The sequence below is a fragment of the Cervus elaphus genome, chromosome 33 (assembly GCF_910594005.1).
Source record: "Cervus elaphus chromosome 33, mCerEla1.1, whole genome shotgun sequence".
Lineage (NCBI taxonomy): Eukaryota > Metazoa > Chordata > Mammalia > Artiodactyla > Cervidae > Cervus > Cervus elaphus.
The window spans coordinates 22,867,964-22,895,022 of record NC_057847.1 but is presented as its reverse complement, the minus strand read 5'-3'; the positions used below and the strand labels follow the sequence as shown (position 1 = coordinate 22,895,022).

The 27,059-nt window shown below is 34.7% G+C and overlaps 1 protein-coding gene across 1 annotated transcript in view; it reads left to right on the top strand.

Moving 5' to 3' along the window:
• Positions 1 to 27,059, top strand: part of AGPS (alkylglycerone phosphate synthase) — a 132,235-nt gene that overhangs the window by 99,210 nt on the left and 5,966 nt on the right. The window contains exons 15-19 of the mRNA XM_043894854.1: positions 1,576 to 1,645; positions 2,488 to 2,549; positions 5,998 to 6,087; positions 9,350 to 9,449; positions 11,797 to 11,854. Of these exons, the coding sequence (XP_043750789.1) occupies positions 1,576 to 1,645; positions 2,488 to 2,549; positions 5,998 to 6,087; positions 9,350 to 9,449; positions 11,797 to 11,854 (380 nt within the window). The remainder of the gene's footprint in view (positions 1 to 1,575; positions 1,646 to 2,487; positions 2,550 to 5,997; positions 6,088 to 9,349; positions 9,450 to 11,796; positions 11,855 to 27,059) is intronic.

The following is a 27,059-nucleotide window of genomic DNA, read 5'->3' as shown; positions in this document are numbered from 1 at the left end:
TCTGTTTTTTTTCCAAGCACTTGCCCAGCAATTTTCTGACTAATTTCCTTTTTGTTTTGGAACTTTATTTGACACCCTACCCCAACCTCATATCCATACACATCTAACCCAGAACAGTCTTCTGTTTCTCCTTACTTTTCAATCTCAGCTGCTTGATGTAAGTTGTTTTCCTTGCTCATCAACATTCTACTAATAAACACCTCCCCTTCATTTCATTATACCCTGTTCCCATGTAGTTCTAGACTAGAGGTGTTCCTATTAAGTCTTTACTACTCCTTCTGGATGATACTAATTTATGTGTATCCAGTTATAATACTGGCGTATCTGATCTAGGCAATATATCCTAGCTTAAAGTTGCCTTGCAGTATTTCCTCAGGAGATGTGAGTTTGATCCCTAGGTCGGGAAGATGTCCTGGAGGCATATGTGCTTGATCGCTCAGTCATGTCGGACTCTTTATGACCCCATGGACTATAGCTCTCCAGGCTCCTCTGTCCATGGAATTCTCCAGGCAAAGCCATTCCTTCTCCAGGGTGTCTTCCCAACCCAGGGATCGAATCCAGGTCTCCTGCATTGCAGGTGGATTCTTGATCGTCTGAGCTATCAGGGAATCTCCTAGTGTATTGAGAAGAGAGACATAAAAGTTAACCCTCAATCATGGCCCAAGAAAGCCACAAGAAAAGATATTTTTCCGTTTATTTTTATTGAGGGATTTTTAGTGGGTGCTTTGAGAGTTTGGGGTAAGTTTTATTTAGTTGACTAAACCTACTTAAATTTTAACTTCTGCCTGGTGGTGGAAAAAAGCAAAATCAAAGACTCTCTATTGAAGGTAGTGGAAATCAGTCATTCCTAGTCTTTTAAAATTAGAATGACTTTAACAAAATAGAATACTTGGACTGAAATATACATTATATGGGATTAATTCTAACTAGATCACCAAATACATCTTCTATGTATAAAATTACTTTCCAGTTGAAATGGATCTGTATGATGCTTCTTAAATTTTAATATATCTGTATAAGTATGTTTTGTCTGTCTTTTAAATGATAAGTCCCATAAAGTAAATACCATGTCTAATATTCCAGATGCTTTATGTCAAGTATTCAAGAAACTTCTTGGTGTTAGAAGATAGTAGTCATTCATTACAAATCTTTATATATGAATAAGACTATAATACATGAATATACAGATTAGAATATTAGTAAAATAATATTTTAAGTATCTTGTCCTTGTGAAGATTATTTAAGCTTATTTCTCATGGCTAAGTCTCTGTTCTTTTTACAGTCTGAATAGAATTGGCTGAGTTTATATCACTCAGGTTTACTAGTTTGGTGGCTATAAAAGTTTGAAATTAATTACTAAACTGAATATTAAAAATACCTTTGTTGTCCAAGCCTATTCTCTTGATAGCACACTTTATAACTTTATGATAAATGAGATTGAAATTAAAATGAGATGTAATGTAATCTTTGTTAATCTTATAAGCAGTTATCTTGAGGTATTGATCAGTTTGGTTAGTATTATTTATTTTTAATAGTTCATCTGAGATATATTGACAGTTTGTTTTTTAACTACAGGGGATTGGCAGCTGGAGAAGATAATGGACAGAGAGGTTATTTGTTGACCTATGTCATTGCATACCTTCGAGTAAGTTATCTCATATTTCCCTTGTCAATTTATCTTGCAAACAATACATTTTCTTATTTTAAGTGAATAAAATTTTCTTTATTTTCTTAAATTTTAACCTGTTGTAATTTAACATGGACATGAGTCTATGATTTTTCTACTTTATGAAGTTTTCTTTCATACCTTTGCACTTCTGTGGTGGCTTATGACTCTTTCCAGTTTTGATATTAGAACAGAATTGTACTCTGGGTGAAAAATTTAGTATTATAAGTTACTTATTATATAAGCAATATATTTTATATGCTATAAAACATATTTTCCTAGCCAAGATGGGTCCAGGTGTTTTATCTATTTAGTCACTACAAAGAGAAACACTCTATTCTTGAGTTTATTTTTAAAGAAAAGTTGATTTGAAGAAGATATCTTTTCCTTTCTCTAGTCCCCCCTGCCCATGACTTCCCTATCTCCCTGCTCCTTTGATCCTAATGATCACTTTTTGGTATTGGTCAATTCGCTATTTATTTAGGCCACTAAAATCTATCCTGCTAGTGTTCTCTGCGTGTACATAGGCAGTTCCTGGATAGAGCTGCATTCACTAGACAAACGTTTGCATTCCTACCGTGTTTCAGGCACTCCACCTGGTGCCAAGGGCACAGAGGAAAACAAGACAGAGTTTCTGTCCTCCTGGATGTTGTATCTCGGACTTGGGACCACTTACCCATACTCTTTTGAGGTAGATTGTAAAGAGTCCAGAAGGTTAAATTAGAAACATGAAGTACTAACAATGAACAAGAAATACTACTAATATCATGGACTTCTGCATCTTTTATAATTCCTTGACTTTTGTGTATATGTCTTAACAGGATTTGGGTTTGGAATACTATGTATTAGGAGAATCGTTTGAGACTTCTGCTCCTTGGGACAGGTAAAATGAAACAAAATGCCTGATATTATTAAGATATGCTATACAAGTTGCTGGAGTAATTTATCTTTGTGTGTGAATATGTAAATTTCTAAAATTTTGTAAAGAAGCATTAAAAGAAGGTAGTCACTTTTATTTAAATTAGTGTCTTCATCAGAATCATATTTGCAAGCCATTTAAAAAACTTTAGATTTGTCCTGCCCCATAGAAGGATGGTATTACTAAAATTTACATTTTAAAGAATTTTATTGAACACTAAATGTCATGATGTGGTTTGACTTAGCTTTGATTTAAATTCTTAAATGGTTAATATGCTTAAATGTTCTCTAGAAAGTCTCCCCAAAATATAACCTCCTATTATAATATATCATTTAGCTTTTGATATTTGTATGTGTACTATTAAGCAAGATCTTAGCTTGAATTTAAGTGATTTCTGAAAGAAATCCAGTTTTAGGAAGCTATGTATAATTTCTGTTTTAAAATTATATACATGTATACATACAAATATTGGTTAGGGAAATATAATAAAAGCTGATTGGGAAATGTGAAATGGTCTTATTAAAAATGGACCTGTGAGTTAACTCATTCAGTAATAGGAAATTCTTGAAATTGTTAGTTCATTTTTATTCTAAGTATATTTTACTTTTTCTTTATAAAATTTATTATTTTAAATCTGTAATAAAGCATATAAGATACAACAAATCCCACTGAACACACCTGTTAAGTGTTACCTACCTTAACATCTTTGTTCGACCTTAACCTCATTTTTTCTCCTCCCCCAGAAAACTTTTTACTTTCCTACATTGTCTTCATCTACTATGAGTTTTGACTTCAGTGTATTGGTGCTAATACTCCATGCACTGAAAGATAGTAGTCGAATTTAGAGTATCAGTCTGTTATTCATAGCATTCAGTTTTGGATGCTAAATTTCAATAGGGGGAGTAAATCTTATAAATAAAAAGAATCATCACCTCATCCATATCTGACACTTTTGAACAGCAGATATAGTTTGGGAGCTGTTCATAGTTGTCTCAGAGACCACTTTAGTCTTTAATACTTTTCCTTACTGGGGAAAATGGGTTAGTGTAGTATTACTTCTTCAGTATTATGAGTTTCTTTGTCATCAATTCCTGCTAACTGATGATTTCCCTTTTGTCTTTAAACTCTTCCAACTGTGGAAACTGATCATGCACTTTCTTCATTTTTCTTTATCCTTTCCTTGTATATTCTGACATATTTTTTCAACTCACTGACTATATCTCTTTTATACAGGGCTACATACTTGATTAGTTTTCATTTAAAACAATGTCTTCAGTTAAAGTATTAATAAATAAAACTAAGAGAAAGCAGCTGTATTCCTGACATAAAATTTACTTGTTACCATTTAGTAACTTTCTTTCTCTTAAACCTTTAGCTAGGTAGAGACCATATTTAGCATCAAACCATGGGATTGGAGTCTTCAACCCTCACACGTTATTAGATTGCTTGGCCTTTTTGTGCATAAATCTCTTAAGGGATTATTGGTCTTACTAGTTTTTATGTGTTCCTCTGTGGCCTTAGCACAGTGACTGCACCTGTTAGGTGCTCAGTGTATATTCTGTATAAAGTCCGGTGAATGAACTCTGGTATAGTGTTAGAATGTAGCCTATAAAAATAGCTGCTTAAGAGATCCAAGTTGGAGATTAGAAGACTTTAGAGATACCAGTTTGAGATTTGTGATTAAAACCAAAGGAGCAGATACATTTTCAGATAAATGAATGAAGGAAAAAAGAAGGCCTGAGAAAGAACTCCATGGAACCCCAACATTTAAGGGGTACAAAGGATTCATTTAAGTCATCCAAATAAGAGTTAACAAAAGAAATTGAGGAATACAGTCTAGAAGATCTGGAGGAAAACCAGTGCTGTGAGAGGAGCCAAGGGAAGTTTTTTTCAAGGAAGAAATGGTCAGTAGTGTTAAATTAGCTAATAAGGTCAGGTAAGAATTTAAAAGTATGCACAGTTATGTTTGCCTCATAAGTAGTGATTGGTCCAGATGGACTGTATTGACCTCTGCATGAGCTTTGTGAGAAGATACTTTCAGAACTCCTTCCATACAAATAATTTCTAGAAAGTATCTCATTCAAGTAGTACATAAATTCCATTTTCTAGAGTCATAATAAAGAACTTATTACCTTTATAAATTTGTAATGCACATTAACTCCTATAGATATTAAGGTTAAGCAGATTTTACTTATCTGCCTTCAGCTCTCACAAAATAAAGCAGAATTTAACTTCAGTGTTGTTTTGTAAAGTCAGAATTTATAGAATTTTTACACACTATATTTATAAAATTGACATGCTAATAAAACACTACAACCTTTTTCATATTTATATTTTAATTATTTATTCTTCATTCTTATTGGAAATATAGGTAACTTTTGGTCATCTTTTCTGTTCTAAAGACCAAGGTTTAAAACACAGAATCATCATCAATATGTAGCCACCATATTTATTGGAGGATAAAATGCCTTATGTATACTTTGAGTCTTATTTTCCAGATGAAACAAAATATATGGTTATAAAAATATGTTACAACTCACATTAAAAAATAGATTAATATTGTTAAATATTGCCAGTCTTCCCTCCCCTTTAAGAACTGAGCCTCGCTTTTCTGTTTTCATTGACTTCTAATATTAAATAGTCTGACATAACTTTACACATAGTTTGTATTCAGTAAGTCTTTGTTGAGCTGGATTTTAGCCTAGTGCTTGAAAATAATCTATTGAACATTTGGTATAATAGTGTGATTACTAATGAAATTCTCTTTAAATTAAGGAAGACTTCTTAGACATGGGAATAGATTGTGTGTATGTGGGGCGAGGGGGTTGTGCTTGCATGTGGATGCACATGGTCAGTCATGTTAGACTCTTTGTGACCCCATGGACTGTAGCCCATCAGGCTCCTATTTCCATGGAATTTTCTAGGCAAGAATATTGGAGTGGGTTGACATTTCCTCCTCCAGGGGTTCTTCCCAACCCAGGGATCAAACCCGAGTCTCCTGCATTGGTGGGTGGAATTTTTACCTCTAGCACCAACTGGGATATTCCCATAACCCAAATTGAATTTTCATTAACATTTTCTCTAGAACTTTTTAAAAAGTTTTTAAAATCTTACAGTTAAATTTATTTCAAAATTGGATTTTCCTTGGAGTAGGAAACTTATCTTCAGGAGACCTGAGTATGCTCTTATGACTTCTGTCTTTCCTGTGACAAAAAGGGGAAGGACTTTGCTCCCTTGAATTTTTGAATGGAAGGCTCAGTTTGAATGATCATGACTTTTGTTCATTCTTGAAGGAATAAACATAAAACTTTAAGAGAATTTTTGACTTGTAATGTGCTGATAAACCAGCAATTATTAGAATTTTTGAAACTTACATGAAAACTTAATATTGTATTCCATTCTTGTTTTCTAGGGTTGTAGATCTCTGTAGAAATGTAAAAGAAAGAATAACAAGGGAATGCAAAGAGAAGGGTGTTCAGTTTGCTCCTCTTTCTACATGCAGGTGAGTTTTTTTGTTGTTCTTATACTACTTCTTCTGAAAAAACTTTTTAAAATTAATGGAAAAGTGTAATTTGTGAGCCGAGGAAAAGCTTCAGTCTGTTCCACTTAGCAGGCTTTCCTAAACTTCACTTGCCATGTTAGTGACTTATTAGGACTATGCAACTAGGATTTTTATAGTGGTCCTGAGCCCAGCAGAAGTAGAACTCCCTTCCACAGGTGAGCCTTCCGCCCTGTCGGACAGCACAATGGTAGTCAAATGTCTGAACTCCTGGACTTCTTCATTCATTGCAACTATACATTTCATAGGTAGTCAAGAAACTGTAAATTACAAACACATTCAATATAGCTCTTTCTCTGATAGAGAAAAAGCATTTTAACCACTTTGTCAATTGTTGATTAAATCATTGGGTATGGAATGTAGGAATGAGTGGAGCCAGAAGACCCAAATGAAGATTAACTCATTGCTCTCTAATAGGTCTTTCTGTGATGATGGAAATGTTCTGTATCTGTCCTATCCAGTATGGTAGCCACAAGCCACATGTGGCTGTTGAGCTGTTGCAATGTGGCTAGTGTGACTGTGGACCTGAATTTTAAACTTCATTAATTCAAATAATTTAAATTTACAGTGACCATATGGCTAATGTCTTCCACATGGGACAGTTATGATCCATATTGGATCACAGTTAACTAATAATCTTGTCCTCTTAAATAGCAGCAGACCCAAAGGATGTTTTCTTGAGAAGGGGCACTTTGTGTCCAGTCTTTTGATACTAATTTTCTCTGTGAACTCACAGAATAAGAGGCCTACCTGTCTAGTCTGTCAGGCCGCGTATTATAAAACTGAGAACAAACCAGGCCCACTAATCCAAAAGTCATTTATTAATAGTAAAAGTTAAAGCATTTAAAATAATAGGGTGTATTCTTGTCGAGTTGAGGATTTTTTATTCTTTTGTTATGTCAAACCTCAGCTTAACAGATATCCTTTCTTCCTTCTTTTACCCTTCTTCCCTGTTCAGCATCTCTTGAGATCTCCCCTTCCATTATGAGACATGTGATAAACTACTACTTACTGAAAGTGACTGGGAAGTAAAATATTCTGTCTTTAGGACATCTTCTGTAATAACACTTAAATCTAGGTTCTTTAAATGGTACTCATAAGGCCTAAGGATCTTCATTATGTATTGTACTGCAGGTGGACAGAATTGTTATATATATATTCTGAATTGATCATATGTAATTTATTCTGTGGCTGTTTTTTTTTAAGGATTTTCTGATAAAAGCCTAATGCTTTAGCTTCTATGATTATCTTATAAAACCAAAATTTAGAATGTGCAAAGTCTAAGTTAATTGAGTGTTTTGCTAAATAGGAATTTTAAATATAGTTTTAATAGCACATACTTGATTAAACTAACATTTAAGTAGAGTTTAATTTTAGTTGAGTTTGATTTGGGCTGATTAATAAGGGCTAACGAGATTATTCTGTGTTGAGTGTAAACATTTGAATGTGTGAGATGGACTTTTTAAATCATTTTTTAAAAAGCTATTCTGAAATTAATTTAAAATAGTTGTAGATTTCATTGAAATCAAAGATTCTAAGGGAAAGAATTCAGCTGTAGTGTGCATTTACTGATTTTACTTCATTTCTGTCTTTTAAAAATTATTTTGTGTATTGGAATTCTAACCCGAAATTTTCTGAACAAATTTTGTGGGAAGAGATTACTAGCCAGTGAGTCTAACATAAGTACAGTACTTCGAAAAGTATATAGCGCACTTTTTTTTTGTTTTTTTAGAAATTAAAGAATAATATAACAACTTTGGCAGCAACACTATCTCTTGTTCAGATGATTTTGGAAGACATTGGTATTTAAGTGTCTTAAGTGATAGAATTGAGCTGTTAATAGGTTTTAGTTCTAAGTCATTTTCTGAAATGGTCCCAAATTAAGGTTTTTCAAAAAATGTTATTTCTACTTTGTTTGAGATACTGATCAATCAAGCTTTAGTGTAATTTTAGAAGTCTACCTCTCTATTGAAAACTGAATTGTGTAATATAGATCCTGGGTTTGTGGGAAGGTGGCATTGTTCTACTAATATTAATTATATTTTCTGTTTATTGATATTGATGATTCTCATGTGAGTGATACATATTTTCTAATTGCTGTAAACTCATTTCATTCTATATTCTTTAAACGTGGTCATTTGTAGTGATAGTGCCCTTGTAGTTAACATAGTTCTCCAATTTGTCTTAAAGTTTGTAAATCTGGTACTTAAAATGTAAACATTCAAGGGGTCTTTTTTATGGGTGTGAATTAACACTAGGAGAAACACACAGCTGGCAAATTGACAGTAGCATTGTTAAACAGTACATTTCTTCTGTTCTCAGGCACCTAACATTTGGCCTAAAAGGCCATTAAAATTTTAGATTAGATCCTATTTGTATTGTGTAGTAAAAAAGAGTATTTCCTCTATATTTGCTCCTTCTGTTGAATTAAATTCTTTGTGGGAACTCTGTAAATTGTTTTCAGAGATCTGACTGTGATTACCTTAGCTCCCTTTTAACTGCTTCACCTAATTGCGTTTTCAAAGCCCAAATATATATCATGTATATGATTTGTTAATCTAACCTTCTTGATATCTTTTGCAAACACACGTACAGCATCCTCACATGTGGGGTCTAGAGCGTAAACCCTTCAGAGACGCTGTCTTAGGGCTTTGTGTCTTTCACTTTGTTTTCAAAGTCATTACTAGCTTATTCATGTGAACTTGGTGAAGATGTTGTATTTTACCCAATCACTTTTGGTATTTGAACATTTTTCTTGTTTCTTAGTTTTAAGTTGTCCTATTTATTTCTCTTAACTTTGAGGAAGTTTAGAAGGCTTGTAAGGGATCACCAAGTTCCACGAGGTCTGTTTTGGAGCTGTCTTTAACTGCAATATACTTTGTAAAAAAAAAAAATTCCTTTCTGAGGAAGTGGAATTTTTGTTTATTTCAGGCCAATTGGAGAAATATTTACATCATCTTAAAATTTTAAAACTTTTTGGGATAACAGTCCAGACTCACCAAAAAAGTTATGAAAATAATACAAATAGTTTGTTGGTATCCTTTATCTAGCAAATCTGTTTGCCTTCTATGGAGTAGGAGGGTTGATAGAGAATGAGATTATGTATTAAGCAAATCATTCAGACAATACTGCCTTTAAGTTTCTAGATATTGAATCTGATTTCACTTAAAGCCTTGTGGGGGATTTTTGTCTGTTTGTTTTTTAGGGTGACACAGACTTATGATGCAGGTGCATGTATCTATTTCTACTTTGCCTTTAACTACAGGGGAATCAGTGACCCACTGGCTGTGTTTGAACAAACTGAGGTAATTTTGCATAAATGAATATAGCTCTTATATTCTTTTATTAATTTAAATAAACTTTACTGTCAACTTACAGATTTTAGTTTGACTCTCTTTAATAACTTGTGGTTTACCTTGGTGACAGCCCACAGAAATGAAAAACATAATTTTTGCACTGGATTGAAAGCTGACTTAGAAGTCTAAAATGTATATTCCCTACACATACTATAATTAATATTCTGTGGCCTGTGATTCATTATTACTTATATAATACCTGATTAAATTAAATGATAAAGACTATAGGGATCATTGATGGCACTGTGGCAGCCCACGCAGCTCTAGATGGTGACTGCTCTAAAACTGAGCAGTTTTAGAGGTCAGCAACTCTAAAACTCTTTGTCGATGTTGCTGTAATTTCAGTTTATATTTTGATTGATTTTAATTAAAAAATTAAAGTTATATGTCAGGCTTTGAGGTTCATTTGCTAGTAGTTTCTATTACATTTCTTAAATAACCTCAAGCTTCTAATTGTTATCAAGCCCTCTGTTTGATAATCAGTGTTTCTCATGACAAGAATGCCTAGAGTTGAAGAAACAGACTAGAGTATGGAGGAAGTGGGAGGAGCCTGGGTTTGTTAAAGCCTCAGGTGTCCTCATATTAACTCTGTATCCTGCCTGCCAGAGATAGTACCACAGGATGATTTTCAGTGGCACACTTTTAGATGCAGACCACAGACAGGGTTTGGTTGGCTCCCTCTGAGGCCTCCTTTTTTAAAAACCGAAACAAAACCCAGTTTTTCTGAGGTATAATTGAAATATAGTAAACAGCCTATGAGGTGTACAATTTCATGGGTTTTGACATATGTATGCACCTATGAAATCACCCCAATCAAAATAATGAGCAAATCTGTCATCCTGAAAAGATCGAATCCTCTCCTATCCCTTTAGCCTTTTAGTGTCTTCGTATTGCCCTCTGGCTACTCAGAGGCCCCTTCCCCACAGTATTAATACTACAGAAGTGAAAGTATTCCTTCTTTCACCAGCCAAACAGTCATTCTCTATAAGTGCTCCTGGTTTCAAGTAATTACTGCTTTACTTAAAATAATTTGTTAGAAGATACAGCCTCTTAGAATAGGGTGAGCATACATATGATTCATTTGAAAAACCCTAAATACTAAGTGATGAGGGGTCTTATAAGTTGCTTCGCAATGAGATGTCAGTCCTGAAGGGAGGGCCTCCTCTACTGTGGCCTAACTGATGGTTTATACACATCCAAGTAATTCTGAGAGTTACAAGGCACTGTAGGGATTTTACCTCATATCTGCTACACATTCATGAGTAATTGAGTGTAATTCCAGTTAATGTAACGCTTTTTTCACCCTGTACTTCAGCCATTCTTTATCTTTCTAACCTTCCTGCTTTATAAAGAGACTAATTAGAGCCTAACATGTTACGAGGATAAAACAAGGGTCTGCCCCCACCCCCCTCCACCCCGCTAAACACACACACATATTTAGATATCCAGAAGCCTGACAAGTTATTTATCCCAAAGCAAGGACTTCCCAGGTGGTACTAGTGGTAAAGAATCTGCCTGCCAGTGCAGGAGACGCAGGAGGTGTGGGTTCAATCCCTGGGTTGGGAAGATGCCTTGGAGGAGGACATGGTAGCCCACTCCAGTATTCTTGCCTAGAGAATCCCATGGATAGAGTAGCCTGGTGGGCTACAGTCCATGGGGTCTCAAAGAGTCGGAGACAACTGAGCCACTGAGCACACACTGACCTAACAAATGTTCTCCATCAGAGTTTCTTTTATCATTAATCCCTGATAGTTTTGTAGGTAATCTTGAGTCTGTGTACACTGTATGATGTTAGGTGAGTAATTTAACCACCTAAACTTTGTTTTCTTTATCTGTGAAATAGGAATAAAAGTAATTATTCCATATGGCTTTAGTGAAAATAAATGAGTTATTGCAGGTAAATTACTTTTTACTTTTCTGGACATACCATAAGCAGTCAATAAATGTTTGTTGGTATCGTGAGATGTTTACTTCAGAGTAGGACGTGACTTCTTACAAAACTTTTTTAAATTGTTTTTAATCATTTAGTTAAGCTGCTGAATTCATTATTTTCCTTCTTTTTCTTTTCTAGAATCATAAAGTAACAATTGTAGAATTTGTGACTGTTCACTAGGAAAAAACTTATAAAGCTAGGCTGCATATTTTAGTTGCTTTTTAAAATACAGTTAACCTAACAGAAAAGAAAATTAGACTCCCCGTTTATTATTTAACCCAGAAAGTTTGTGCTTCCTTTGAGAGCTGAGTCTTACTCTTTCACTTCAAAGTGATCTGTTTGTTGTTTTGTTTCCAAATACAGACAGCTGCTAGAGAAGAAATCCTCGCTAATGGAGGGAGCCTGTCGCATCACCATGGAGGTATTCTTTTTTGAGGGGTAGAATTTCTGATATTCCTACTGTTTAAAATATTTGGTTTGATAAAATGCTGGGACTGTGAGGAATTTGATAGCACTAGAGATCTTATCTTGGAAGTTTTTGTGTCTGTCGCTGAGTTCACGTGTGTTGTGGTAGTAACCAGCTGAAGCTTGATTTGACAAGCCTGTCTGTATAACAGGACCTGGTCTTTCTTCTGAGTTCTTGGGAACTTCATGTTACCCAAGATAGCCCAGCCAACCTGGGAGGTATTTGACCATTATAGTAAAAGTTCTTAAAGGGGGAAGAAACCTACATAACTGTTTTTCAGCCACTACTGGAATGTAGCTGAAAGTCAGTTGTGCCCTATATTGAAGAGCTGCTCTGCCCACTCAAAATTCAGCAGATTAATCAAGACAGGATATGAAAAAAATCTTTTTTCAAGATTTTAATGCTGTTATAGTGTTCCTCTTTGATCATTATAGTTACTGGAGAGTTGATCATATCACCAATAAAAATTATCATATATCTATCTATGTTACTAGCAGTGGTTTTAATATATAAATTGGTGCCTAGAAAAATAGCTATGTGTAGTTTTTTTTAGGGAAGTGCATGAAGATAAATGACCACTGATTTGAAAAATTCAACTCCTATTCTGGATTCTCCGTATCCCTCTTTTCCTATTTGATTTTCCATCGTAGCATTTAGCATTATCTAACATTATAGTTAGCTATCTCCTTCTACTGGAAAGTAGGATCCTTAATAGGGACTTCTGTTTCATTTCTCCCAGCACCAGAATAGTATTGGCCCCAGCCAGCTCTCCATACATGTGTATAAGAACATTGAAAGAATTTTTGTAGAAAACATAGTGAGCTGTGGAGAATCTGTATTCAGCCAGGCCTGAAGAAGATTGCTAATATGGATGAATGAATTAGAAAAATAGTTCCCAGCATCACCGTATCGATTTACTCTATTATATTCCCCCTAGTTTTTCTTACTCTTCACAAATAAATTTCTAACTTAGCTGACTGATAAGCATTACAGGGAATGAATTGTCCTTTCCCTTCTCTTCCTATTTGTTGCCTTTTGATGGAGATGCTAGTGAATGGTAGAATGATGAAAATGGAGACGGGAAGAAACTGGATATTAGAAACCTCTTAAATGGCATTAAAAGCTTTTGATTAATCTAAAGGTCTAAACCTAATTTTGGAAATGTAAACATGAGGTATTTCATAAAGGTGCTTAGATTTTTTTGTACCTTCCTTTAAAATGTTCAGAAATCTATATACAGTACTTAAATTTTTTTTATATTTTTAGGATGCCACTATATTACTACTATGCAAGGAAATTACATAGTAATTTTACATAGTATATCATGAAGTAATATGTTCTTAATTCTAAATTGGATAGAGGGAGGAAGCAAAATAATTTAGCTATAATTACTTACTTTAAAAAATTTTTTTCCTTTCCAGAACCGACAATTTTGCCTTTTGGTAGATGTCAGCAGCCAACAAGTGTACTTTTTCCTTTGAAATAAGAAACTGTAGGATCCTTGTTTGTGATAGTAAATATGAGAGGACATGTAATTCTACAAGAGGGTAAAAATAGCCAGATCTTGTACTGAATAGAAAGAAATCAGGGCTTAATTGTTAGATAATCAGGTTAGGTGAACTAATTTCCTTAATTGTGAGAGGATGGTCTCTGTTTACTCAGGTTTTACAGTGTGATAAATTCTACAGAAGTTAGCAGTGACCAAATGACCTGCAACCAATATTTTTTTTCTCTCACCAATGACACTTTATGCCTCTGGGATCTATGAGGGTATTCAGGTCCAGCCACTGGTGTTTCTGCGAACGGCCATCAGTGCTTACTCAGATACCCCCTAGACACTGAGTGTTTCTTAGTAGGCTTTAACAGAACCTGTGTAAACATACTTGAAATAACATGGGCAAAGGTGTCATTACAGAAAAAGAAAATACACACAAATTTAAAATAATAAAGAGTTAAGTAATTCTAGTACAAATTTATTTGAGACAGACTTTATTATTTGTCTAAAGCTATGGCTAACAATATTTTATTATTAGTTTATTGTATTTATTATTGATTTATTATTGATAACCCATTATTTAGTCAATGAACACAAATAGAAATTAATTTAAAAATAGTTGGAAAGATGTAAACATTAACTAACCAAAAGGTCATGATCATTCAATTCTTGATTCCAGAGCAAAAAATATAAATAATAGCTCCTGGGATATTTTTGATACCAGATATGCCTAATGCTTTTTAACATTGTTGTATAATATGTTTTCCACATTATAAATATTACTTGTCCATGAGACGGTAGCATTTCAAAGAGTGGTAATCCTTCTCTTGAAGGATCTTACAGTTCCATAAAGTAAAATATGATAGCATTTCAAAAAGCCGCTGATCAAAACTGGTAGGATTATGATATCATCATATTTAAACCAAGATAAGAGTCCCCCTCTTCTTTGAAAAGCACTTAGAAGGTGACTTTAATAAACATGTAAATACTGTAGATGTTAAAACATCAAAGAGGAGGGAGATAAAATAGGGAAAGGAATTAACGTTTATAAAGCATTTGCTAGGTGCTCTGCTTGACAGTCTCCTTTAATCCTGATCAGAATGCTGTGGAAAGATACTGTTCTTTTCTTTCAGATGAAGATAATTAAGTATTAAGGCCCTGAGAGTACAGTAGCTTACTCCAAAGTATGAGCAATAATTGTTAGAATTTGAATTTGACTTCAGGGCCTCCTATGTCAGTGTCCTTGTCCTCTGACTTAAGAACCCAAAATAGTGAAAATAGGTCAAAAGCTAAAAAAAATTTAAATTGAACGCCTTTGAAAAGAGGTACATGATTTTAAAAGTATATGAGAAGAAATACTAAACATTACTGTTTCTCTTTTAAAATAAAATAATAGCTCTGTTTAATTTTGACCCTAAGTTTAGTTGCTTGTCCTGCTTTAGATGTTAAAACAGAAATGAATTAACATTTTAATTTCCTTATCATAAGTATTTCATTGTTTTCTAAGTTCTTGCACATAAGTCAGTTTGACTTTCCGGTTGTTTTTGTACTTCCTGATTATAGGTTTCTAACATGTTGTCAGTGGCACGCAATAAAACAAATGCAGGTCAGATCGTGTTACAATAAAGCTCCTTGTATAATTTATGTGCATTTTCAGGTTCTAGGTTTATAAGCCTTTATTTGTTGAAGACTCAAAGGTCAATGAAATAGTTTAATTATAGAAATTATTATCTTGAACTTGAATGTAGCAAGGTTTGATTGCATATTTATCGATAGGTTCTGCTTTATTTAAATAAGGGATCTTTTATTTCTATCACGTTTCTCTCTCTCTCTCTTTTTTTTTCATGCAGTCAGAAATATGACTGTGTGGAAACAAATGCTAAACCACTTTGATTCCTCCATGGCTTAGAAAAAGAAACTAAGTAAGCCTGAACACAAAATGTCTCTCACATGTTCTGATAAAAAGATGCTTTCCCTTTGCTACCTTGCCTTTTTTATACTTTTTAAACATGGGCATGCTCCAGAGTTCAGCCCAGAGCCAGTTTCTTCCTCCACGTTCCCCTCACTCTCTCAGTGATTACTTCAGTCCCAGGACTGAAAACACTGTCCTTAATGCTGATGACTCCAGTACCAGAAGGCGTCACCAAAACCACCCTCATTAAATCACTGTTTTTTTCTTTCTGGGACAACCGCAGTAGGCTCTTTGCTAGTCTGTCTACCTCCACGCCTGTTGCTCTGCTGTTCTTTCTCTTGCTGTCCGGGTAGTCTTTTTAAAACTCAGGGTTTTCTTCTCATGTTCAAAATAAAATCCAATGTCCGTATCAGGTTCTTCAAGGGTATACAGTATGTGTTTATCTCTGCCTCTTCATCTCTCCCTTTCCCCCTATAGCAGTAGTGGCTTTCTTGCTGTTTCTCAGACCTGTCAACCCCTTCCTCTTCAAAGTGCTTTGCTGTTTGTTCCATCTCTTTCTGATGGTCTTCCTCTTGTGCCCCCGCCCCCAGATATTTGCATGTTCACTTTCCCCATCATTTAGATCTCTGATTAAAATGTCACTTTCTTAGAGGCATCTTCCCTATTCTCTTGTATAGTTTATGTGTTTCCCGTTTGAGTAAGTTCAGTGGGGTTACTGACTGTATCTTGTCTGTCACTGTGTTCCCCAGTCCCTAGAAAAGTGTCTGACTATTCTACATAGAAGTACGTAATCAAAAAAAAAAAGAAAAGAAAAAAATAAAAAACAAACAAACAAAAAAAAAGAAGTACGTAATCAATGAATATGTTATGTGACTAGTTAAGTGTCTAAGCGCTCAAAGAATTTTGGGCAGTTTTGCAGATTCTTGAATTTCTCATTAACATGAATGCCATTAGTCTCCTTGCTAATTTAGCTTCAAATGCTTAATAAGCAGGCCTTATTTGAATAAAGGGTCATGCCTAATCACGGAAAGTCTCAGTTTATTCCATAACATTATTTCTGAGAAAGTATATTAGTAGAGTCAGTTATTTAGTGGAAAAGTAGGGTAAAATAATATGCATTTCTCTATAACTCCCCAACCAGCCATTTTAGTTTCCTTTCTTAGATGCATTATGTATGTAAGATTCCATTTAAGCTTTGTCTTAAAGCAAATATAAGTTTGAGAGGCTTACAGACAGAGGAGAAAGAACACAAGACTTCAGAATCAAATCTATATTTGACTCTTGGCTCTGTCCTTAGCTAGCAATATCACCTTAGAGAAATTAATTCTCTGAACTGCAATTTTCTCATCTGCAAAATGGGAATAGTACCTGCCTCGGATTATTGTAAGACTTAAGTGTGATAATATATGTAAACATCAAAAGTGTCTTGCATATATAGTAGGTGCTTAAAATCAATAAGCCTTTTAAAAACAATAAAGAAGTAGACAGCACCAAGTGAAACTGGTTTGTATACTTAAACCTCTACTGTAACCATTGAAAACAGGGTTACAGTATGAAAAAGACCCTTATCAAGGACTAAGATTGAACAGTTATTTTAACATTTTCATCTATAACCTGTGATTAGTCTCACTCTATAGGAGGTTCTGTTACCATCTGTATGAAAGCAATAAATTTTCTTCACCCTATTGGCTGCAAAATTTGCTATAAAAATGTCTATTTTCATAAATGCTTCTGTGCTTAAAGTTAGTCATCTAATTTGTAAATTTCAAATATCCCATGCTATTCAGTGTAGTTTCCTAGTTTCATTTCAAGCAGAAATCTTTCCATATAAATTTTAAATAGAGTGGGTTTAATTATCCTTCTAAAGATAATCAATAATAGAGTTCTTGAAAGATTTCTTTTTATGTGTAGAAAAGGTTTTCCTTAATATGTATCCTGAACTTAAAACTCAAGGCAGCCTCATAGTAGCATCTTTAGTTACTGACCTTCAGGCAGTGTCTTGACATTCTCAGTACCATTTTTGAGTTCAAGAGTAGAAGGGCTGAGGGTTGGGAGAATATTGATGCAATTTCTTTTAGAGAGTTTGGCCTGTAATTGTGATTAATAACAGTCGCTTTCACTATCTGGAAACAGACAGGCTGGTTTGTCTGCCTACAATCATGCTGTGATAAATGGAGCTATTTTAACTCTGGTTTTGTGTATCAAAGAAAACAGATGTAGTCTGGAACTGGAGGCTATAGGAAATACAAAGCCTGCTTAACTTAATCTTCATAGTGCTTGTTTTTGTAACTGACGAGCTGGTCAGTTTAAACAACAGCATTTATGTCAGTCATATATTTAATTTCAATTTATGACTGAAGTTTTTAAGTTGTTCATTTGCTAAAATTATACCTAAGTCCTTGTCAGGAAACAAAAAAAATCTTGATTAAATATAACCAGTCTTAGTTTAAATATTGATGTCTTTACCTAACCAAAATTATTTCCTATTATTCAGAGAGTAATTATGGTGTAGCTGCTCATAGCTGTTTTTGTGGTCTTGACATAATCCAGTAGTGTTGGGAACTTTAAAAGTAAAAAGAGACTACTCAAAGTAATGAGCAAAAGATCAGCTTTGTTAAAAACCTATACTGTGAAATAAAAGACATGCAGATTGACAAGGTGATTATCACTATTTATAGATGACATGATTGTCTTTGTAGAAAATGCAAAAAAAAAATATACAAAAACAAGATCAACAAGATTTATAAGAGCACACACCGAGATCAATTACATTTCTGTATATTAACAATAGGCATATAGAAGCTGCAATTTAGAATGTAGTATCATTTACATTTGCTCCAAAGAAGGCATTTAAATCTAATAAAATATGTACACGCTTATGCATAAATCTAACAATATATATACTGGATCTATGTTCTGAAAATTACAGAATGCTGATGAAAAAATTAAAGGCCTAAATAAATAGAGATGTTCATGGACTGGTGCAATACTGGACCTGGTATAAACATGTCAGTTCTCCCTAGAGTGATCTACCTATTTAATACCAATTCCTATCAAAATTTTGGAAATATTTTTAGTAGATATGGAAGAGATTATTTTGAAATTTATATGTTAAGGTAAAGGAAATAAGTAGATGAAAAAAGAACAGCAAAGTCATAGGAATCAATTTATCAGATTTCAAGACTTATAATAATACAGTCATCAAGACTGTGGTATTGGAGGAGTATTGATCCATAGAACAAAGTAGAGAACTAAGAAGTAGACCCACATGAATATGTCCGACCAGTTTTGACAAACATATAAAGCAACCAGTGGAGGAAGTATATAGCTTTTTCAACAAATAGTGCTGGAACAATTGGATGGAAATTCATAGGTTAAAAAAAAACCCCTGACCTGAACCTCACACTTTATACCAAAATTGACTTAATAGGTAATAGACTTAAATGTAAAACATAAAATAACAAAACTTCTAGAAAAAACAAAAACCAAGAGAAACCATTCAAGATCTAAAGTTGGGCAAAGAGTTCTTAGACTGTTCACGAATAGTACAGTCCATTGAAAGAAAATTTGACAAATTGGATCTCGTCAAAATTAAAAAAGTTTGCTCTGTGAAGGACTCTGTTAAGTGGGTGAAAAGTTAGGCTTTTCATATGTGCAAACCACATATCAAACAAAAGATCTATGTCTATAAAATACAAAGAACTCTCAAAACTCAATAGTAAAATGCAAACAATTCAATTAGAAAATGGGGCAGAAGATATGAAGAATCAATTCCCTGAAGAGGATGCACAGATGACAAATAATTACATGAATAGATGTTCAACATCAGTAACCATTGTTGTTGTTTAGTTGCTAAATCATGTTCAACTCTTTGCAACTCCCTGAAACCTGACAGGCTCCTCCTCTCTGTGGAATTTTCCAGGCAAGAATACTAGAATGGGTTGCCATTTCCTTCTTCAGGGAATCTTCCTGACCCAGGGACCAAACCCACATCTCCTGCATTGGCAGACGGATTCTTTACCACTGAGCCACCAGGGAAACAATAACTATTGTGGAAATGCAAATTAAAACCACAAGAGAAACCACTATACACTGATTAGAAATTTTAGAAAGCTAAAATTAGAAAATAGTGGCAATGTCAAATGCTGGCAAGGACATAAAGAAACTAGATAAATCATGCATTACTGTTTGGAATGTAGGGTAGTACCATCATTCATAAAAACAGTTTGCAGTTTCTTGTAAAAATCAAACTTGTAACTACCATTCAACCCAACAGTTACGCTCTTGGACGCTTATACCACGGAATTGAAAACTTATGTTCGTACATAAACCTGTACGTGTACGTTTACAGCAGATTTACTCATGGTAGTCCCAAACTAGAATCAGCTCAGATGTCCTTCAGTGATTAAATGGCTAATCAGACTGTGGTACATCTCTACCATGGAATACTACTCAGCAGTAAGAGAAAACGAACCATAAACACATGCAACAACTTGGATGAAGTGCCAGGAAATTACCCTGACTGAAAAAAAGCCAGTCCTCCAAAACTGCATACTCTGTGATAGTATTTCTATAACATTTTTGAAATAGTGAAATTAGAGAAATAGAGAACACATTAGTGGTTTCCATGAGTTGGTCTAGGACAGGGGTGACTATAAATAGGCAACACAGGGCTCCTTGTAGGGATGGAAATGTTTTGGGTCTCGACTCTATCAGTGTCAATATGCTTGTTATGATTTTGGTCTTTTAACAGCTATCAGATGAGTATAGCCTTTCCAGTATCGAATCTTTATCAGATTACCATAAGATAGCACAAGTTTGTTTTGCCCTTTCTTTTTTGTGATTGGCTTTTTCTCACAAAACTTAAAAGTTGAATATAATATTTTTCCACTGAAGCAGTGTTGTAAATAGTGAGATTCTGAGACCAGACTGTAAAAGACAACTTAATTCATGATGTAGTTGAACGTTTAACCACTTAACTATTTCAACTATGTCACAGTACAGACAGATTTGAGAGCTGACAAAATCTATTATAAGAATGTATTGATCCTTACATTTCCTCCCCATGCAAGCTAAAGAGGCACAGTCCCAGACAGAGGGCAGGGACAACATTGTGTTTGCCACCTCTTACCTTGTCCTATATATATACCTGTAGTAGCTTCCAGCTTTAGATGTATTTTCTCAGCCACTAGGGAAAGAATAGGTAGCTTGGATAATAACCATTTCTCTTTGGACCTCTAAAGAGAATTCTTTCTCCCTAGCAATTTTATGACCAAGACTCTTTTAAGTGGTCTTCGCTAGTGGTACAGAAGGTAAAGAATCTGCCTGCAATGCAGGGGACCTGGGTTCGATACCTGGGTTGGGAAGATCTCCTGGAGGAGGGCATGGCAATCCACTCCAGTATTCTTGCCTGGAGAATTCCCATGGACAGAGGAACCTGGCGGACTACAGTCTGTGCGGTTGCTAAGAGTCAGACACGACTGAGCGACTAAATACAGCACACAACACAGCACTCTTTTAAGTATTAAATGTTTGTTAATCTCAGAATACCTCTACTATATTATTATATTGTTATAGACTCATTAACTTTTCGTAGCTATTTTTTCAGGTGATTAGGAATGAATCCTGATAGGTATTTTCAAGTGTAAGATCTGTTAAAAGTGACTTTAGATAAATTTAATTTTTAATAATCTGTGTTGTCAACACAGAAACCACTTATTTGTGGCTATTTAAATTTAAATTGAAAAGAAATAAAATTAAAAATTTATTTCCTCATTTGCAATAGCCACCTTTCAAGTGCTTAATATCCACATATGGCTAGGAGCCACTGAGGTAAGCACTGAGGATGCAGAACATTTCTGTCATCACAGAAAATTCTATCGAGCAGCGCTGTGAAGCTTTATTTCATATATATTTTCACACATTGGCTGGGAAAATGGCCCAAAAATATGACTTAAAATTTTTTTCAGTAGAAATTAGATTCAGGTCTTTAGGAGTTAAGTTCTAAAATAAACTAGCATTTGTCGTTAATGGCAGGTTTTCTGGGTATAATTTATGTCTGCTCTACCACTTTTTCCAGAATTTCTTTCAGTTTGGTAAAGTGAAAGTCACTCAGTTGTGTCTGACTCTTTGTGACCCCATGGACTAAGTCCATGAAATTCTCCAGGCCAGAATACTGGAGTGGGTAGCCTCAGTTTGGTTAGTAGCCTCAAATTTAAAACAAGGTCACTTTACAATAGCAGGAGCCATTTCTTCTAATTCAGTTGATTGTAGCAGTGAAGATATGTTTGCTTTTATGGAAATTATTTGGGCTCCTGGGAGATGGACCTTTGGAAATATATGGTCCAAGATTTCCTGATCTTGGCACTGTTGACATTTTGGCTAGATAATTTGTTGTGGGGCTGTCCTACGCATTGTAGTATGTTTAGCAGCATCCCTGGCCTCTACCCACTAGATTCTGGTAACGTTGTCCAAATTATGACAACCAAAAATGTCTCTCGACATTGGTAAATGTCCCTTGTGTTGCAAAATTTTCTCTATTGAGAACTGTTGATATAGTCCAAAGGCTCCTAGACATTTGAAGGAAGCGAGTGAGGTTCTGTGACATTCCTTCTCCAGTCTTAGCTAACATAGAAGAACTCTTGAGTATATCTAAGAAATAATGTCAGAATATAGAGAATGCAAGGCAGATAAAACCAAAGGAAAGTAAAGAAACCCAGATTGGATATTTGCATACCTACTCTTTATCTAAAGTGGCTTATAGATAACTGTGGTTCATTACAGTTTAACTGACATTTTTTTATTCTTACTGTGTCGATACCCTGAATTGTGGAAAGTGAAAGTGGTATTCCTTCAGTTGTGTCCGACTCTTTGCTGCCCCGTGGACTGTAGTCCACCAGGCTCCTCTGTCCATGGAATTCTCCAGGTAAGAGTCCTGGAGTCCCTTCTCCAGGGGATCTTTCTGACCCAGGGATCGAAGCTGGGTCTTCCACATTGCAGGCAGATTGTTTACTATCTCACCCACCAGAGAAGCCCTGTATTATGGAACAGGACTACAAAAGTGAATAAAACGTGACCCTTCAAGGAGCATGTGATGTTTTCTATCCTTTTCTGCCCTTACCATGTTATTTGGTCTGCTTACTTGCTTTCAGCTCGGTTGTATAGGCATTAACTGCCACTTAGTTTAAATTTTGAGCTTGTCAGTCCATCTTCTGGGGACACAGAGCAGAATTAACACTTGATTGTGTTCTGAAGACCGATTGAATCCAGCTCGTGTGTTCTGCTATCATCTTGGTCATTCAGATTTTCTTCCTGTTTCATAATCTCTAAAGACCTATTCAAGGATCTGTAAGATCTTAGAGATGCTCTGTAAACTGCACAGGTAAAACCTTAGCATAGAGAAAAATGACATTTAAAAATATTTAATAAGAAAAGAATCTTATACCAGATTTTTTAATTGCTTTGTTAAAAGTCCATGGTATCTATGAATTTTTCATCTTGATATTAGAACTGTCATTAGTAGTAGAAAATAAATCAGATGACTTTAATAAAGAAATCAAACATGACTTTAAGTATCCACTAAACATTAAATTGGGGCTTCCCAGGTGGCTCAGTGGTAGAGAATCCACCTGCCATTGCAGGAGATGCAGATTCTGTCTTCGGGTTGGGAAGCTTCCTGGAGGAGGAAATGGTAACCCATTTCTAAACGAAGAGCCCATTTCATCATTTTTCCTTCCTGAAAAATCCCATGGACAGAGGATCCTGGTGAGCTACAGTCCAGAGGAACTTGGTAGGCTACAGCCATGGGGTTGCAGAGTCAGACATGACTGAGCATAAGCATTAAATTAGACTCGTGGATAGTCATTGTCTCATCTCATGTGTCTTTAAAAGCTGGGTGTTAGTATCCCTCAGTTGGAGGTCTGTTACTTACTTTCAGCATGTACAAAAATCCAACACACACACATACAAATGGACAACTAACTCCTCTTTTCTACCCCACATCACTCCCTCCCAAAGAAATATCCTCATCATCGGATCACCAGATTCTCCAAAGAGCCGGAAGTTTCTTGGGGCCAGAACCTCATCTGACAAGGGGTCGGTGTCCCTTTAGCACTAGTTTCTTACATAATCCACTGGTAGAATGGTTGGATTAATGAAATCTTATACAAAGTCAGTGCTTAGATCACTCATACAAGCAGCTAAATCTAGAGTTTCTTTTTTAAATGACCTATAGAATAGTGTTAAAAAGATACTTAAACTAGAGCTTTCAAAATACAGTTAAAATAATGGTCAGGTGCTTTTAACTTTGGCTAAATTCTGATTCTAGGCTTTAGCTTCAGTAATCTTCTAAAAGTCCAGCCCATTTCATAATTTTAATGTATAATAGATTTTTTCAACCTTATAATCAACTCCATAATTCAAAAGTTTTTAATTTAGCTGAAAAGAATTCTGGCTAGCAGACACTAGATGTGTCCCTTTTAAGATGAGATTATTTGGTAGTTTCTGCTAATTCTTATGTCCCTTCCAAATAGTTTTTGGTGGCTAGACTGGCCACTGTGTCCACATATTCCATACATGACTCCCATTACCTGTCCCCCTGTACGCAGGTCAGTTCATGCTTTTCTGTTGATTTCCACACTAAGTGTGTTCTTTCTTGGAGCTGTTAACATCCAGAGAGGACTGTTGAGCCTATGATTTCAAACCTTCTATTTCTGTGTTCCAAAAGCTTCTATTTTCTCTGTTCCAAAAGCTTCTATTTTCTCTGTTCCAAAAGTATAATTTTTAATATGTACTGTATATTGTGGAAAAAACACAAAATATTTATTTTATTCTGTCTGTATTTATGAGAAATTCTAAAAAAAAGTGAACTCCACTCTTAATTAAGCAGAAAAAGAATTTCCTCCCGTTATTTTTCTGTAATGTTTATTATTTGACTGGCTTATGATTTTTGTATCTTTAAAAATATATTTAAGACTCTTAAATACCTGACTTGAACATTTTGAACATTGAATATATAGAAAAAATGTGAATTGTGGAATACAGGGTCTTTTTCTTATGTTGAGAAATGGTGGACTTGGCTTTTCTAGCTCTACTGTTGGCTCTCAAGCTAGGTTTATACTTCTAGAGAATCAGAAGTCAGAGGGATGTGTTTGAATCAGTAGTCATGAACACCCCCCACACATCAGATAATCTAGGTCTGGAAAGAGGAGTAAGCTTCATGCAGTATGAATGTACACAAGCCCTTTCATAGATAGCTATTCATACAAGAAATGTTGCAATAGTCTTGACCATCTGTTATTTGCTGTTTTCATTCATCTGTTCTCCCCTTTAGTATGGCATGTTGCATAAAGGACAGAATGTTGTTTCTACCTTTTCTGAAAATGAGTCTGTAAATGTTTAAGCAGCTACTGTATAGTTAATGCACACAAATGTGTTACATATGTCCAGATCAGTCTAACCAGCTAATTTCTAAAATTCCTAGCAATGAAAATAAAGACTGTACAAAGGGCATTATTATTGCTGTTGTTTAGCTCTAAAAAATAAAAGTCTTCTACTTTCAAGTGTGATCTCCCCTTCGGGATTAGGGCCTTTGATATTTCATTGTTGTCTTTTAATTTATTAATTCATCTGAGGCAGCCAGAGAAGAAGGTTCTCTAGAATTTTATGAAGACTATTTCTAATAATCTCTCATTATAAATGCTCATTAAGCATTTCTGCTTAAGCTCTATTTTCTGTTTGTACATTTATCCTGTAGTGTAGTTGACTTAAATTGTTAAGCAAAACCAAAAAGATTTCTCATTCCGTTAATTGCATAAATTGTGATTTTAACTTCAGTTTAAATTTTCTTATCACTAACAGAAGAAACACACAGACCTCTGCCATCAAATCATCAGGGGCTTAAATTCTTTTATCAGATATGTTTATGAGGGGCTACAGCTATGCTGCCTGAACTGCCTTTCTTTCTTTTTTTTTTTTTTTTTTTACTTTCTAGTTCACTAATCAAATGTATGTTAGATTGATTATTGTAAAAGTATAAACCATAGAAAATTTGACAAGATAGATGTGTAAATTATCCTTCTGACAGAACTAATGATGCACTCCAAGCACCTTCTGTTTTCCAGCGCTTGGTGAGTGACTTCATTAAATATGCAATGACTGTTGGGTGGCTTCTCAGACGATGGTTCAGTTCCTTGTGGAATTGCATTATTACTGGAGGTGTAAAACCAGGCAGACAAGCTAGCTGTTGGGCATCCTGCTGAGGTTCTAATGTGCTCCATCTTGTTGGAGCAGTTGTTTGCAGTCTTTTCAGGACAATTACATCCATAACCACAGGACACATTCAGTGAAACTATATTACAGATAACAGTGGAGACTGGCATTGACTGCTTTTCACCCCACTCTCCTGAGTTGCCTCAGTGTTCGTGGCTTAAAATAATGACACTTTTACCACTCACAGAGTAGGTTTGTTTTCTTTTTAATACCCTGGAGCAAATCTGGAAATAACTGATTTGTAACTTTAAGTGTTAAAATCATCGGATATTTGAGGTGAAAAGATCCTGTAGATTCTAATCCCTTTGCAGATGAGAAAACTCAGGCTGAGGGCTTGTGGTGAGTTGTCCCTTAGGGAGATAGTAGGAGGGCCTGGTAGAACATCTTTCGGTGGTAGAGACTGCATGAATAGGAATTTGTACGTTCAGCTTCTGGTTTTAAAACTCTTTTTTGAACAGAATTTTTCTTTTGAATTTAAGATTTTTTTCTCCTGCTATAGAGCATTTTCCCTCTTCTGAATACCAGCAGTACTTTTTTATTTCCAGAAGCTAAGCAGAATATTTTGCTTTCTGAAAATGTCATGCTATTTATTATTTTAATGACAATTGATGGTTTCCTGGGAAACTAGACAGAAAAGATGGTTTGATTTGAGCTTAAAATGGTATTTAAGATTTCCAAAATGCAGATACTATGGTGTATCACTGCAGCCTGATAAATGGGAGTGCATTTTAGAATGACAGGCTGAATGCTTTAATGAAAGAAGCTTTCCCATTCTAGTTGGCCAATTAAATCATTGTTGATGACTTAGATCATTAATGAACATTTGTGGAAAATGACCATTTGAATTCAATTATTGCAATAATACATTTGACAAGTACTGACCACAAATAATTCTAGCCATAAATAAGGTTTATCCATTTTGCCACAGATAAGTCAGTATCTTGCTTTGCCTTTTTTTTTTCTTTTTTCTTGCTTTGCCTTTTAATGCCACAGCAAGTTGATGTTTCAGAATTCTTTTATGGATTAAGTACATATCCTTTCTTACAAAAGTTCTACTTAGAAAAGATTATGTTTTTCATTGAATGCCTTTTAAAATATAATTTATGCTGCTAACTATTGTATTCGTTATTCTCAGAATAAATTAGCAGGACTTAGAAAACAAGAAGGGAAACATATAGTATGTAAAATCTGATAATTATATTTAAGATGGTTTAGGTATTTGATTTATTCAGTGATTAAAAAAATCTCTTAATTCTGGAAAAACAATAGGAAGAAAAATAACCATTATTTGAACATGCAAATTTATTGTAAAGTTACATGGAAAGAAAATGTAAATGGAAAGCTTCATAACCAGATTTTTTTTCTTAAGCCCAAAGTTCAGATTTTTTCAATTTTTAAAAAGATTTTGTTCTTCTCAGACTATTTTATGGATATGTATATCTTGTCATTTTTGCTCTAGTATACCCAAAAAAATCATCTGGGTG